The following is an 18,034-nucleotide window of genomic DNA, read 5'->3' as shown; positions in this document are numbered from 1 at the left end:
AGCGTTAAACATTATAACGTAATACTATATAACGTCGTACGTTCTAACGTAATACTATATAACGTTATACGTTATATGGTAATACTATATAACGTTATACGTTATAACGTAATACTATATAACGTTATACGTTATAACGTAATATTATATAGCGTTAAACATTATAACGTATTATTATATAACGTCGTACGTTCTAACGTAATATTACATAACGTTATACGTTATAACGTAATACTATATAACGTTATACGTTATAAAGTAATACTATATAACGTCGTACGTTCTAACGTAATACTATATAACGTTAAACATTATAACGTAATACTATATAACGTCGTACGTTCTAACGTAATACTATATAACGTTATACGTTATAACGTAATACTATATGACGTTATACGTTATGTGGTAATACTATATAACGTTATACGTTATAACGTAATACTATACAGCGTTAAACATTATAACGTAATACTATATAACGTCGTACGTTCTAACGTAATACTATATAACGTTATACGTTATATGGTAATACTATATAACGTTATACGTTATAAGGTAATACTATATAACGTTATACGTTATAACGTAATACTATATAACGTCATACGTTATATGGTAACACTATATAACGTTATACGTTAAAACATAATACTATATAACGTTATACGTTATAACGTAATACTATATAACGTTATACGTTATAACGTAATACTATATAACGTTATACCTTATAACGTAATACTATATAACGTTATACGTTATATGGTAATACTATATAACGTTATACGTTATAAGGTAATACTATATAACGTTATACGTTAGAACGTAATACTGTATAACGTTATGCGTTATATGATAATACTATATAACGTTATACGTTATAACGTAATACTATATAACGTTATACGTTATAACGTAATACTATATAGCGTTAAACATTATAACGTATTATTATATAACGTCGTACGTTCTAACGTAATACTACATAACGTTATACGTTATAACGTAATACTATATAACGTTATACGTTATATAGTAATACTATATAACGTTATACGTTATAACGTAATACTATACAGCGTTAAACATTATAACGTAATACTATATAACGTCGTACGTTCTAACGTAATACTATATAACGTTATACGTTATATGGTAATACTATATAACGTTATACGTTATAACGTAATACTATATAACGTTATACGTTATAACGTAATACTATATAACGTTATACGTCATAACGTAATACTATATAACGTTATACGTCATAACGTAATACTATATAACGTTATACGTTATAACGTAATACTATATAACGTTATACGTTATAACGTAATGCTATATAACGTTATACGTTATAACGTAATACTATATAACGTTATACGTTATAACGTAATTCTATATAACGTTATACGTTATAACGTAATACTATATAACGTCGTACGTTCTAACGTAATACTATATAACGTTATACGTTATATGGTAATACTATATAACGCTATACGTTATAACGTAATACTATATAACGTCGTACGTTCTAACGTAATACTATATAACGTTATACGTTATATGGTAATACTATATAACGTTATACGTTATAACGTAATACTATATAACGTCGTACGTTCTAACGTAATACTATATAACGTTATACGTTATATGGTAATACTATATAACGCTATACGTTATAACGTAATACTATATAACGTCGTACGTTCTAACGTAATACTATATAACGTTATACGTTATATGGTAATACTATATAACGTTATACGTTATAACGTAATACTATATAACGTTATACGTTATAACGTAATACTATATAGCGTTAAACATTATAACGTATTATTATATAACGTCGTACGTTCTAACGTAATACTACATAACGTTATACGTTATAACGTAATACTATATAACGTTATACGTTATATGGTAATACTATATAACGTTATACGTTATAACGTAATACTATACAGCGTTAAACATTATAACGTAATACTATATAACGTCGTACGTTCTAACGTAATACTATATAACGTTATACGTTATATGGTAATACTATATAACGTTATACGTTATAACGTAATACTATATAACGTTATACGTTATAACGTAATATTATATAACGTTATACGTCATAACGTAATACTATATAACGTTATACGTCATAACGTAATACTATATAACGTTATACGTTATAACGTAATACTACATAACGTTATACGTTATAACGTAATGCTATATAACGTTATACGTTATAACGTAATACTATATAACGTTATACCTTATAACGTAATGCTATATAACGTTATACGTTATAACGTAATGCTATATAACGTTATACGTTATAACGTAATACTATATAACGTTATACGTTATAACGTAATGCTATATAGCGTTATACGTTATAACGTAATACTATATAACGTTATACGTTATAACGTATTACTATATAACGTTATACGTTATAACGTAATACTATATAACGTTATACGTTATAACGTAATACTATATAACGTTATACGTCATAACGTAATACTATATAACGTCATACGTTATATGGTAATACTATATAACGTTATACGTTAAAACATAATACTATATAACGTTATACGTTATAACGTAATACTATATAACGTTATACGTTATAACGTAATACTATATAACGTTATACCTTATAACGTAATACTATATAACGTTATACGTTATAACGTAATACTATATAACGTTATACGTTAGAACGTAATACTATATAACGTTATACGTTATATGGTAATACTATATAACGTTATACGTTATAAGGTAATACTATATAACGTTATACGTTATAACGTAATACTATATAACGTCATACGTTATATGGTAATACTATATAACGTTATACGTTAAAACATAATACTATATAACGTTATACGTTATAACGTAATACTATATAACGTTATACGTTATAACGTAATACTATATAACGTTATACCTTATAACGTAATACTATATAACGTTATACGTTATAACGTAATACTATATAACGTTATACGTTAGAACGTAATACTGTATAACGTTATGCGTTATATGATAATACGATATAACGTTATACGTTATAACGTAATACTATATAACGTCGTACGTTCTAACGTAATACTATATAACGTTATACGTTATATGGTAATACTATATAACGTTATACGTTATAACGTAATACTATATAACGTTATACGTTATAACGTAATACTATATAGCGTTAAACATTATAACGTACTATTATATAACGTCGTACGTTCTAACGTAATACTACATAACGTTATACGTTATAACGTAATACTATATAACGTTATACGTTATATGGTAATACTATATAACGTTATACGTTATAACGTAATACTATACAGCGTTAAACATTATAACGTAATACTATATAACGTCGTACGTTCTAACGTAATACTATATAACGTTATACGTTATATGGTAATACTATATAACGTTATACGTTATAACGTAATACTATATAACGTTATACGTTATAACGTAATACTATATAGCGTTAAACATTATAACGTATTATTATATAACGTCGTACGTTCTAACGTAATACTACATAACGTTATACGTTATAACGTAATACTGTATAACGTTATACGTTATAAAGTAATACTATATTACGTCGTACGTTCTAACGTAATACTATATAACGTTAAACATTATAACGTAATACTATATAACGTCGTACGTTCTAACGTAATACTATATAACGTTATACGTTATAACGTAATACTATATGACGTTATACGTTATGTGGTAATACTATATAACGTTATACGTTATAACGTAATACTATACAGCGTTAAACATTATAACGTAATACTATATAACGTCGTACGTTCTAACGTAATACTATATAACGTTATACGTTATATGGTAATACTATATAACGTTATACGTTATAAGGTAATACTATATAACGTTATACGTTATAACGTAATACTATATAACGTCATACGTTATATGGTAATACTATATAACGTTATACGTTAAAACATAATACTATATAACGTTATACGTTATAACGTAATACTATATAACGTTATACGTTATAACGTAATACTATATAACGTTATACCTTATAACGTAATACTATATAACGTTATACGTTATAACGTAATACTATATAACGTTATACGTTAGAACGTAATACTGTATAACGTTATGCGTTATATGATAATACTATATAACGTTATACGTTATAACGTAATACTATATAACGTTATACGTTATAACGTAATACTATATAACGTTATACGTTATAACGTAATACTATATAACGTTATACGTTATATGGTAATACTATATAACGTTATACGTTATAACGTAATACTATATAACGTTATACGTTATAACGTAATACTATACAGCGTTAAACATTATAACGTAATACTATATAACGTCGTACGTTCTAACGTAATACTATATAACGTTATACGTTATATGGTAATACTATATAACGTTATACGTTATAACGTAATACTATATAACGTTATACGTTATAACGTAATACTATATAGCGTTAAACATTATAACGTAATACTATATAACGTTATACGTTATAACGTAATACTATATGACGTTATACGTTATATGGTAATACTATATAACGTTATATGTTATAACGTAATACTATATAACGTTATACGTTGTAACGTAATACTATATAACGTTATACGTTATAACGTAATACTATATAACGTTATACGTTATAACGTAATACTATATAACGTTATACGTTATATGGTAATACTATATAACGTTATACGTTATAACGTAATACTATATAACGTTATACGTTATAACGTAATACTATATAACGTTATACGTTATAACGTAATACTGTATAACGTTATGCGTTATATGATAATACTGTATAACGTTATACGTTATAACGTAATACTATATAACGTTATGCGTTATATGATAATACTATATAACGTTATACGTTATAACGTAATACTATATAACGTTATACGTTATAACGTAATACTATATAACGTTATACGTTATAACGTATTACTATATAACGTTATACGTTATAACGTAATACTATATAACGTTATACGTTATAACGTAATACTATATAACGTTATACGTTATATGGTAATACTATATAACGTTATACGTTATAACGTAATACTATATAACGTTATACGTTATAACGTAATACTATATAACGTTATACGTTATAACGTAATACTATATGACGTTATACGTTATGTGGTAATACTATATAACGTTATATGTTATAACGTAATACTATATAGCGTTAAACATTATAACGTAATACTATATAACGTTATACGTTATAACGTAATACTATATAACGTTATACGTTATATGGTAATACTATATAACGTTATACGTTATAACGTAATACTATATAACGTTATACGTTATAACGTAATACTATATAACGTTATACGTTATAACGTAATACTGTATAACGTTATGCGTTATATGATAATACTGTATAACGTTATACGTTATAACGTAATACTATATAACGTTATGCGTTATATGATAATACTATATAACGTTATACGTTATAACGTAATACTATATAACGTTATACGTTATAACGTAATACTATATAACGTTATACGTTATAACGTATTACTATATAACGTTATACGTTATAACGTAATACTATATAACGTTATACGTTATAACGTAATACTATATAACGTTATACGTTATATGGTAATACTATATAACGTTATACGTTATAACGTAATACTATATAACGTTATACGTTATAACGTAATACTATACAGCGTTAAACATTATAACGTAATACTATATAACTTCGTACGTTCTAACGTAATACTATATAACGTTATACGTTATATGGTAATACTATATAACGTTATACGTTATAACGTAATACTGTATAACGTTATGCGTTATATGATAATACTGTATAACGTTATACGTTATAACGTAATACTATATAACGTTATGCGTTATATGATAATACTATATAACGTTATACGTTATAACGTAATACTATATAACGTTATACGTTATAACGTAATACTATATAACGTTATACGTTATAACGTAATACTATATAACGTTATACGTTATAACGTAATACTATATAACGTTATACGTTATAACGTATTACTATATAACGTTATACGTTATAACGTAATACTATATAACGTTATACGTTATAACGTAATACTATATGACGTTATACGTTATGTGGTAATACTATATAACGTTATATGTTATAACGTAATACTATATAGCGTTAAACATTATAACGTAATACTATATAACGTTATACGTCATAACGTAATACTATATAACGTTATACGTTATAAAGTAATACTATATAACGTTATACGTTATAACGTAATACTATATGACGTTATACGTTATAACGTAATACTATATAACGTTATACGTTATAACGTAATACTATATAACGTTATACGTTATAACGTAATACTATATAACGTTATACGTTATAACGTAATACTATATAACGTTATACGTTAGAACGTAATACTGTATAACGTTATGCGTTATATGATAATACTGTATAACGTTATACGTTATAACGTAATACTATATAACGTTATGCGTTATATGATAATACTATATAACGTTATACGTTATAACGTAATACTATATAACGTTATACGTTATAACGTAATACTATATAACGTTATACGTTATAACGTAATACTATACAGCGTTAAACATTATAACGTAATACTATATAACGTCGTACGTTCTAACGTAATACTATATAACGTTATACGTTATATGGTAATACTATATAACGTTATACGTTATATGGTAATACTATATAACGTTATACGTTATAACGTAATACTATATAACGTTATACGTTATAACGTAATACTATATAGCGTTAAACATTATAACGTAATACTATATAACGTTATACGTTATAACGTAATACTATATAGCGTTAAACATTATAACGTAATACTATATAACGTTATACGTTATAACGTAATACTATATAACGTTATACCTTATAACGTAATACTATATGACGTTATACGTTATATGGTAATACTATATAACGTTATACGTTATAACGTAATACTATATAACGTTATACGTTGTAACGTAATACTATATAGCGTTACACATTATAAAGTAATACTATATGACGTTATACGTTATATGGTAATACTATATAACGTTATACGTTATAACGTAATACTATATAACGTTATACGTTGTAACGTAATACTATATAACGTTATACGTTATAACGTAATACTATATAACGTCGTACGTTCTAACGTAATACTATATAACGTCGTACGTTCTAACGTAATACTATATAACGTTATACGTTATAACGTAATACTATATAACGTTATACCTTATAACGTAATACTATATGACGTTATACGTTATATGGTAATACTATATAACGTTATACGTTATAACGTAATACTATATAACGTTATACGTTGTAACGTAATACTATATAGCGTTAAACATTATAACGTAATACTATATAACGTTATACGTTATAACGTAATACTATATAACGTTATACGTTATAACGTAATACTATATAACGTTATACGTTATAACGTAATACTATATAACGTTATACGTTATAACGTAATACTATATAACGTTATACGTTATAACGTAATACTATACAGCGTTAAACATTACAACGTAATACTATATAACTTCGTACGTTCTAACGTAATACTATATAACGTTATACGTTATAACGTAATACTATATAACGTTATACATTATAACGTAATACTATATAACGTTATACCTTATAACGTAATACTATATGACGTTATACGTTATATGGTAATACTATATAGCGTTAAACATTATAACGTAATACTATATGACGTTATACGTTATATGGTAATACTATATAACGTTATACGTTATAACGTAATACTATATAACGTTATACGTTATAACGTAATACTATATAACGTTATACGTTATAACGTAATACTATATAACGTTATACGTTATATGGTAATACTATATAACGTTATGCGTTATATGATAATACTGTATAACGTTATACGTTATAACGTAATACTATATAACGTTATGCGTTATATGATAATACTATATAACGTTATACGTTATAACGTAATACTATATAACGTTATACGTTATAACGTAATACTATATAACGTTATACGTTATAACGTAATACTATACAGCGTTAAACATTATAACGTAATACTATATAACGTCGTACGTTCTAACGTAATACTATATAACGTTATACGTTATATGGTAATACTATATAACGTTATACGTTATAACGTAATACTATATAACGTTATACGTTATAACGTAATACTATATAGCGTTAAACATTATAACGTAATACTATATAACGTTATACGTTATAACGTAATACTATATAGCGTTAAACATTATAACGTAATACTATATAACGTTATACGTTAAAACGTAATACCACATAACGTTATACGTTATAACGTAATACTATATAACGTTATACGTTATAACGTAATACTATATAACGTTATACCTTATAACGTAATACTATATGACGTTATACGTTATATGGTAATACTGTATAACGTTATACGTTATAACGTAATACTATATAACGTTATACGTTGTAACGTAATACTATATAGCGTTACACATTATAACGTAATACTATATGACGTTATACGTTATATGGTAATACTATATAACGTTATACGTTATAACGTAATACTATATAACGTTATACGTTGTAACGTAATACTATATAACGTTATACGTTATAACGTATTACTATATAGCGTTAAACATTATAACGTAATACTATATAACGTCGTACGTTCTAACGTAATACTATATAACGTTATACGTTATAACGTAATACTATATAACGTTATACGTTATAACGTAATACTATATAACGTTATACCTTATAACGTAATACTATATGACGTTATACGTTATATGGTAATACTATATAACGTTATACGTTATAACGTAATACTATATAACGTTATACGTTGTAACGTAATACTATATAGCGTTAAACATTATAACGTAATACTATATGACGTTATACGTTATATGGTAATACTATATAACGTTATACGTTATAACGTAATACTATATAACGTTATACGTTGTAACGTAATACTATGTAACGTTATACGTTATAACGTATTACTATATAGCGTTAAACATTATAACGTAATACTATATAACGTCGTACGTTCTAACGTAATACTATATAACGTTATACGTTATAACGTAATACTATATAACGTTATACGTTATAACGTTATAATATATAACGTATTACGTTATAACGTTACACCATATAACGTGTTACGTTATAACGTTTTACCATATAACGTTATACTATATAACGTAATACGTTATAACGTTATACCATATAACGTAATACGTTATAACTTTATACCATATAACGTAATACGTTATAACTTTATACCATATAACGTAATACGTTATGACGTTATACCATATAACATATTACGTTATAACGTTATACCATATAACGCAATACGTTATAACGTTTTACCATATAACGTTATACAATATAACGTATTACGTTATAAGGTTATACCATATAACGGTATGCTGTATAACGTAATGCGTTATAACGTTTTACCATATAACGTTATACCATATAACGTATTACGTTATAAGGTTATACCACATATCGTTAAACTATATAACGTAATACTTTGAAACGTTATACCATATAACGTATTACGTTATAAGGTTATACCATATAACGTTATACTATATAACGTAATACGTTATAACGTTTTACCATATAACCTTATACCACATAACGTATTACGTTATAAGGTTATACCATATATCGTTATACTATATAACGTAATACGTTTAAACGTTATACCATATAACGTATTACGTTATAAGGTTATACCATATATCGTTATACTATATAACATAATACGTTGAAACGTTAAACCATATAACGTATTACGTTATAACGTTATACCATATAGCGTTATACTATGTAACGTAATACGTTATAACGTTACACCATATAACGTAATACGTTATAATGTTTTACCATATAACTTTATACTATATAACGTAATACGTTATAACGTTACACCATATAACGTAATACGTTATGACGTTACACCATATAACGTAATACGTTATGACGTTTTACCATATAACGTAATACGTTATAACGTTTTACCATATAACGTTATACTATATAACGTAATACGTTATAACGTTACACCATATAACGTAATACGTTATGGCGTTATACCATATAACGTAATACGTTATGACGTTTTACCATATAACGTAATACGTTATAACGTTTTACCATATAACGTTATACTATATAACGTAATACGTTATAACGTTACACCATATAACGTAATACGTTATGGCGTTATACCATATAACGTAATACGTTATAACGTTATACCATATAACGTGTTACGTTATAACGTTTTACCATATAACGTTATACAATATAACGTAATACGTTATAACGTTATACCATATAACGTATTACGTTATAACGTTATATCATATAACGTTGTGTTATATATCGTTATATGTTATAACGTTATACCATATACGTTATAACGTATAACGTTATATATTATTACAGTATAATGTATTGGGCTATACAATATTACAGTATATCGGATAACGCTATATGGCTCTACGTTGTAACGTATAACGTTACATAGTATTACGTTATAACTTATAACGTTATACAGTATTACGTTATAACGTATAACGATATATGGAATAATGGTAGAACGTATTACGTTATATAGTATTACAGTGTAACGTAAATCGTTATATAGTATTACTTTGTAACGTATAACGTTATATAGTATTACGTTATAACGTACAACGTTATATAGTATTACGTTATAACGTACAACGTTATATAGTATTATGTTATAACGTATGTCGTTGTATAATATTGCGTTACAACGTATGGCGTTATATAGTATTACATCTTGCCCGAAGAATAGGGTCTGTTTATGGCGAGTCACGAGACAGAAACCATTGGAATGTTTACTGTCGAATGGCGCTAGAACTATTTCTTTTTTTTATGGAGGGCTATACAATTGCTGTATACCTCTATTAGGTAAGAACGTTCATCCCGTGACCGCGGTTACATTTTGCGACTAGTTGTTACTTTGAGCCCAAGCTTATTATCACAAATCTGGGACAATTAGAATCGGTTTAAATCAGAAAGACTAAAGTATTGAGGATTTTCTCAAGAATTCCAAAGGGAAGGCTCCGGTGTCACTTTATCTCCGACATATATACATCTTAAGGGTTTTTTACCACCGTCAAAATTATTCGATCACGATCTATTAATATATTTCCTTTTATTGACACCTATTTATAGTTATTGTAAAAATATCCTCATCCGAGTGATCTTTCTTACAAACGACACGTTTTTCTTGTCCAACCTTCAAATCAAAATTCCTAATTTCTGCTCCTCCTACAGAGTTTAGAATATCATTATCATCGTTGTCATTGAGATCACGATCGATTAACAAGTCACTGTCACTATCTAGCGAGCCATCAGTTTCATTTGATTCTTGAATAGTCCCTCTCTGACGTCCAGACATACTTTCGTAAATATGGCGTTGTGATATTTGCGTTCTTGATGCTCGGCCAGCTATTGTATTATAAACATGTTTTAATAGTTATTAATTTTGTTAAAATAAATATATATTATAACATGCTCTTAAAAATGTTGAGAAGATAACTGCACTATATTTTTACCTGATTTCAATTGACTACTTAGTGTTATTTTCCCGGTATTTTGTTTTTCTGTATTAGCGAGAGGAGACGGAGGCTCTTGAAGATTAATAGGTAATATGGAATCATTTCCTTCCATTATGCTTTCAAACTTAGCATCTTCAGCCTTCATGTTTTCTAATTGTTTTCGTTTTGTTCCTTGCCTATTATGAATCGGAAAACATTATATTATGTTTTCTGCCTAGTAAGCATTAATTTTTCTTATTTCTATATGTATCATTTTTCAAATCTTTCTTGCTCTGTCTTAACTGCATCTTCATACAGATGTTCAAGGTATGCAAAGTAACGAAATTTTTTAATGTGGTCGTCATATAAAACTTTTAATTCAATTTCAAATTTTTCAAATTCTTCCACGAAGACTGGATGTACCTTTCTTGATGTTCGTAATCTCTTTTGGTTGCTGTCAAGCTTTGCACGTCATCTTTCGATTCTTATATCCAAACTTTGCTCTGTATCCTTTAATCATTAAAGAAATTATAATGGAATATTTAGAGATTAGGGAAATTACTAAAGAATATTTTACCGTTCTAAGAATAAAATGAAGAGGTAGTAATACCTTAACGTTCTCAATTTGTTTTTTAGTGTCATCAATTTCTTTATGTACATTTTCTATAACACTTTTGAAGGCTATCTCAATTTCTATGATGTCAAATTGTCTAGCAACTTTTGAGTTATGAATCTCTCTGAGATCAACTACACAACCTATTAAGTCAAAAAGTGATGCACCAGTAACAGTCAACTGACTGGCTAACTGCCTAGCTGATTTCAATTCATTTACTTTATTGGAAATGTCAAAACTAACTGTACTAAAATTACCATCAGACATTATACTATTATTAATACTATTATTTTGTGCATCGTATAGTAATGTGGCTACTTTTAGTAATTCTTTTACAGCATAGCCATCAGCTTGGTATAATTTTTTTTGTATTTAATTTGACATTTGTTTTTAAAGCCTGTATTAAAATCATTTGACAATGATAAATTTCAGTATAAAAATATAAAAACAACATAGTATAAACAGTACAATATTAATTCGTTAAAAAATACAAATATTAATTTGCTATTTTTATTTTTCATAATTTTGTTAATGAGAAGTTGATACTTCCAGAGGAACTTAAAATTAAAATTAGAAACTAAATTAATTAGGTACCTTTTCTATGCATGCTTAAAAATTAAATAATAATGAAGAAGTAAACATAGAAGGTAAAAATATAAATTGTAAAATTTGATGATGAAATATTTTATTTTCATGAAATATAAAACTAAAACGATTAAAAATTACAAACTGTAAGTTTTATTACCATAAATTCAGCAACTGCACGTATTAATGAAATATGCTCTTCTTCGGTATTATGCTCACTAGATATATCCGCATCTGGGTCAAATCTTTTAAGCAGCCAAACAAGAATTTCAGCACCCAGTGGAAAATTTGGCAGTCGAAAATTTCCAACAGAAATTAATCTAGGATAACCAAGGACTCGCATCATTTCTGTAAGATCTATCAAAAAAATAAAAATAATTATCGCATCACGTTATATTTTGATTTACGTTGAGCACATTGTCAAAGAAATATCGAATTTCATACATTGTATATACATATATATAAGACAGTATTTTTCTTTGAATCATAGGCTCAAAAGAAGGCCTTCGAAAATATTACTCAAAATTTTGATTCATATATTTTTTATACTTCTGTTGTAACCATAAATACATACCAAATTAAGAAATTTAATTGAAATTATAGTAACTAAATCGTAATATATCAATTTTTTTTAAAGAATTTCAAGTTTATCTAATGTAATAGTTATAATTCGCAAATGAATGATGATACATATTGGTATTCAATATTTACATCAGAATAACAATTATTAATTAATTGAATTATTTTTTTCTAAAGTGGATTAATAGATTAAAAAAAAATCATAAAAATTAATAAAGGTCAAATTAATAAAAATTAAGAAAATCACCATCTAATATTAAAAATCACTAATATTCGAAATCATTACTGCTATAATAATACATACATATATTTTCTATGATTATATATTTTGTATTATATTTCATTTATTGAAAAGTGTATTGTTGTATGTGCAACATATAACATAAAGAAGATTAAAAGTCTATAGTAGGAGCCCCTCTAAATTGTTTGATTTCAGAACGTCTTCGCTTTTCAAAAAGTCTTTGTCTTGCTGCTCTAAGATGCTGTTTTCTTTTCATTTCCAAAGTTTCAGGAGGTATTTCTGATGGTACTTTTTTAAGAGCTTCAGCTAACTTTAATTGTTGAGATCTTGTTACTTCTGACTTGATTATTAAGTAACCCTCTTTAGATAATTTATTTTTGTATTGTAATGATATAATTATTTAAAAGCTTTCTTATGTGAAATTAGTACTTATAGTTGTGAAAAATTACAAACCTGTTCCAATAATTTATTTCTAATATCCTCTGCTAGCCACGTAGCACTTTCTACATGCAACCTTAAATCTACTATTTATGCGATTTACATGCTGTCCTCCAGCACCGCGGCTACAACTATAGGTGGTACCAAGTTCTTTAATTACTATACAGCCATAAAATTTAGCGTTTGAATCATCATAACCTGAAAATGTTATACAATTATATAATATAAATAATTCTTAATTTCATAACGTATAAGATAATTTTAAAAAATTGTTTAGTTAAAGTTAGTTATGTTAATTTTATTTTATACATAAATATAAAAAATGTTCTAAGCAAGATTTTGAATAAATAATTAGGGGATTTCGTACGTAAAATCAATAAAATAAAATGTACGAAATAGTAGATTCTGGTACATTATTAAATTATAATAAACTTACAAAGGTTGGGTGTGAACCGTATTAAATTGCTTGTGGGATATAATAAGCTATAGCTTATCAAGAAAAAAAGCACTTTTGTAAGCAAAGTCTCTTCTAAGAATACAAAATTGATTATGTATTATATCTGTCTTAAAAATTCAAGTCCACTGTCTGCTGACAGTAATCATTTTGTCGTTTCTTTAAATTTTTAAATCATATCATAACCTGTACCGCGGTAATAACAAATGTGTCATCTGAACATTGCTACTAGCTACAAGTTCCAAAATCGATTCTTATAAAAATTCTTTGTAATATTTCGATATTTCGATTTCAATATATGTTAAGCAATCGGTGAAAGATGCTGTTTTGTGCCTATTTAACACAATATTAATTTCACTTATTATAAAAAGTGCATGATATATTAGTGGTTAGTGTTCTGTTTATGTCGATTATAGTGAAGCATGTAGTAAGATATTTCAAGTAAGTGTATTTTTTGTTAAATTATAACATTTAATTCATGTAGCAACGCCAGTAAATTTTTCAATGTTTCAGTGCTTTTTTAAGTTAAAGTTTATTCATTTCAATTCAGTTCTCAGTATCGTGCTTTATATGTTCTCGCATCACTAGGATAATCAGGAATGACTAATTTAATATGATTTAATAATATGCTAAAAACTTATTACAATTTACAATGTTACAAAACTTATTACAATTTCTTGTATATATGTATATATGTATCGTAAGTGTATATACACTTAAAAATTAAAAATTATAAAATTATAAAATTATAAAATTTTACATAAAATAGAAATCAATTGAGAGAAATAGAAACCAATAGAAACTAACAAATAATAGTGAGTAAATCGACGAATTTCGAAATTTGAAAAACTCATTCAATACTATACTAATTAATAAACACATATTAACATCAATTATTAAAACGAGTACACAATCGCATCAGTATTTTTATAATGCATTTTTGTCTCACGTGTTTGGAGAGCTTCAGAATCCTCTAATCATTATATTGTAACTTTCAACGTTATCGATTCACCGTAGAATATAATTACAGCATGTGCAATGGTTCAGAATTCAAACTGTAAATTTTAATTCGAAATTACAAATAAAGTATACAACAGGATATCGTATAATCGTAAATGAAATACGTATAGAATTCTATATATAACTTTACAATACTTGTTTATCTCTATTATAAAACAATTTAACGTAATTCATGCAGAACAAATTTATAAGAAAAGGTTGTTGGATATAGAAATTATCATGAGGGCTAGATTCATTTAGTTAAGAACAAGTACACAAGAAATTGTCACATACTACCAAAAAATCAAAAAATTGTACATGACATTTGATATTTTACAATTCCAGGAGATAATACGAATCTTGTTAATAGTCCAAATTTAATTACACACGATTAAATAATATTGATTTCGATGTACACAAGTAAGTACAACATACATACAATTATTTTATACACAACTATAACACACAATACATAGAATACTTCTTTGATGGAATGTTGGTCGCGGGTAACACCTAATGATTACTAGGTATTAAATTTCACAGTGAGTATGAATGACTATCTCGTAAAACAATGAAAGCACCGGTATACATTTGTTTGCGGTTAGGTTTTATTACCAAAATTACAAACCGGAGAATAATAAACTGGTCAAGGTTGCTGAGGTATTACCGCATTTCAAAAGAAGGAATATTCATAAATATTGCGACCAAACAATTTATATAATAATTTAAGAATTTTCTAATATTTTTAATGCCTTATGGGAATGTTATCAAAGTGTTAAAGATTATTTTTCCTATTGTTCAGGCAAATGTTTTTTTCAGGTATAAATATAAAGGGAATAGACAATTTGAAATTATTAATGAATTAAAAGAATACCATAGTAAGGAATAGGTTAACCCATCGCAAAACTATATTCGCAAGCTGTATCATTCTTTTTCCAAAATGTATAGTTAACAACACTAACGCCTTGTTAGAAAAGAAACGTCTTAATTTTGAGAATGTATCGTCATTTTACTCGATCTTCCTCTTTTGCTAATATAATAATAAGTAATGAAATTCCACTGTACAATTAAGTATTGTATTACTCGGAAAAGTATTTGAACAGTTATCATACCATAGAAACTACAGAACTTACTGTACAGAAGTTACGAGACATTTACCACAAAAAAATGTTTAAGAAAAATCAGTATGCGGTATGAATAGCAGTCTTACACCTATAATTAGTATTTAATACTATAGTATTATAATATATAATATTAATATATTTGACTGAATATTGAAACTTATTAACAGAGTGAATAATTGACTGTTTAAATATTTCTGAGATCTCTGCGAAATATGTACTTGCACTAAATATTTTGCAGCTTTCATCTACAGTTTCAATAGCACATTGTTGGTTTCTGTAACATAAGTGTTCGAATACCGTTGTAAGATAGGTTCCTAAATATACTTTAGGTTCCTAAGTATTTAAATATCTATCTAAAAATCTAATAATAGTTCTGATGTGCTATTTTTCTGTCTGGAAGTTATTATTCTTAGTCAAAGAACTGATAAGTCAGATATTTAATATTTTTAACGATATTCGGTAAAACTACGTATTGTTGTAAAGTACACAAAACTATTGGCGTAATCGTTGTTTTGCAATGGTCTGAAGGATTGCACAAACGCATTCTGGAAAAGACGGTAATAACTGACAAGCGATCTGCCGCAAGGACGCCGAACTTCTTAACTCGACTGTGCGTTTTTCCCGGCTAAATACTGTGACAAGGCCGCTGCTTTACGGTGTTGCGGGTTATTGCACCGGCGAAAATTTATTTGTCATAAGTCGTAAAATCGATCGGACTCATCGATTATCCAAAACGGCTATCGTCAGCCCTCTATTTCGAATTACGTGTGTAATTAATTTGCGAAACAGATTCAATAGTAGGATGTACCTTGTTTCGTCAAGTACACGTGATTCTAATACAATAATATACAGTTAAATTCATATAGAATTGGATGTAGAAAGTATTCGTACACTTTTTAAAACAGAATAACTTTTTTAAAATTGAATCAAACTACTTGAGTCTTTTTAATAAGATAGAAGGGTCAGTTTACTAGATGACATGTACAAAATTTTGGGAAAAATTGTCGTTGGTCCTGAAGAATATAGTAAAGGTCACTTTTTGCAACTTTTTTGTCTAAGGCTGTAATAAAAATTTTGAAACGCACATTTTGTAGATGTATGGTCAGCTATATACAATGCTACAGTGAACATTTCATCGAAATCGAATGACGCCACTATTTGCTATAAACAGTTAAAAA

The 18,034-nt window shown here is 26.5% G+C and overlaps 1 protein-coding gene and 1 long non-coding RNA gene across 2 annotated transcripts; both read right to left on the bottom strand.

Moving 5' to 3' along the window:
- Positions 1 to 11,715: 11,715 nt before the first annotated feature.
- Positions 11,716 to 13,478, bottom strand: LOC138181224 (clusterin-associated protein 1-like). Its single transcript, XM_069115930.1, is given in 5 exon segments — positions 11,716 to 12,333; positions 12,434 to 12,802; positions 12,804 to 12,833; positions 13,182 to 13,378; positions 13,466 to 13,478. Coding segments are annotated over 5 exon segments (849 nt in total). The 3' UTR covers positions 11,716 to 12,093.
- A 464-nt stretch (positions 13,479 to 13,942) lies between these two features.
- LOC138184192 (uncharacterized) lies at positions 13,943 to 15,155 on the bottom strand. Its single transcript, XR_011174280.1, has 3 exons — positions 14,716 to 15,155; positions 14,295 to 14,477; positions 13,943 to 14,147 (listed from the first exon to the last, which is right to left on the bottom strand). It is a non-coding gene; the product is annotated as an uncharacterized LOC138184192 (long non-coding RNA).
- Positions 15,156 to 18,034: the final 2,879 nt, after the last annotated feature.

Source organism: Bombus flavifrons, chromosome 1 (genome assembly GCF_040668555.2).
Source record: "Bombus flavifrons isolate JBK064 chromosome 1, iyBomFlav1_principal, whole genome shotgun sequence".
NCBI lineage: Eukaryota > Metazoa > Arthropoda > Insecta > Hymenoptera > Apidae > Bombus > Bombus flavifrons.
The sequence above is the reverse complement of the archived record's forward strand: the minus strand, read 5'-3'. Positions and strand labels throughout refer to the sequence as shown.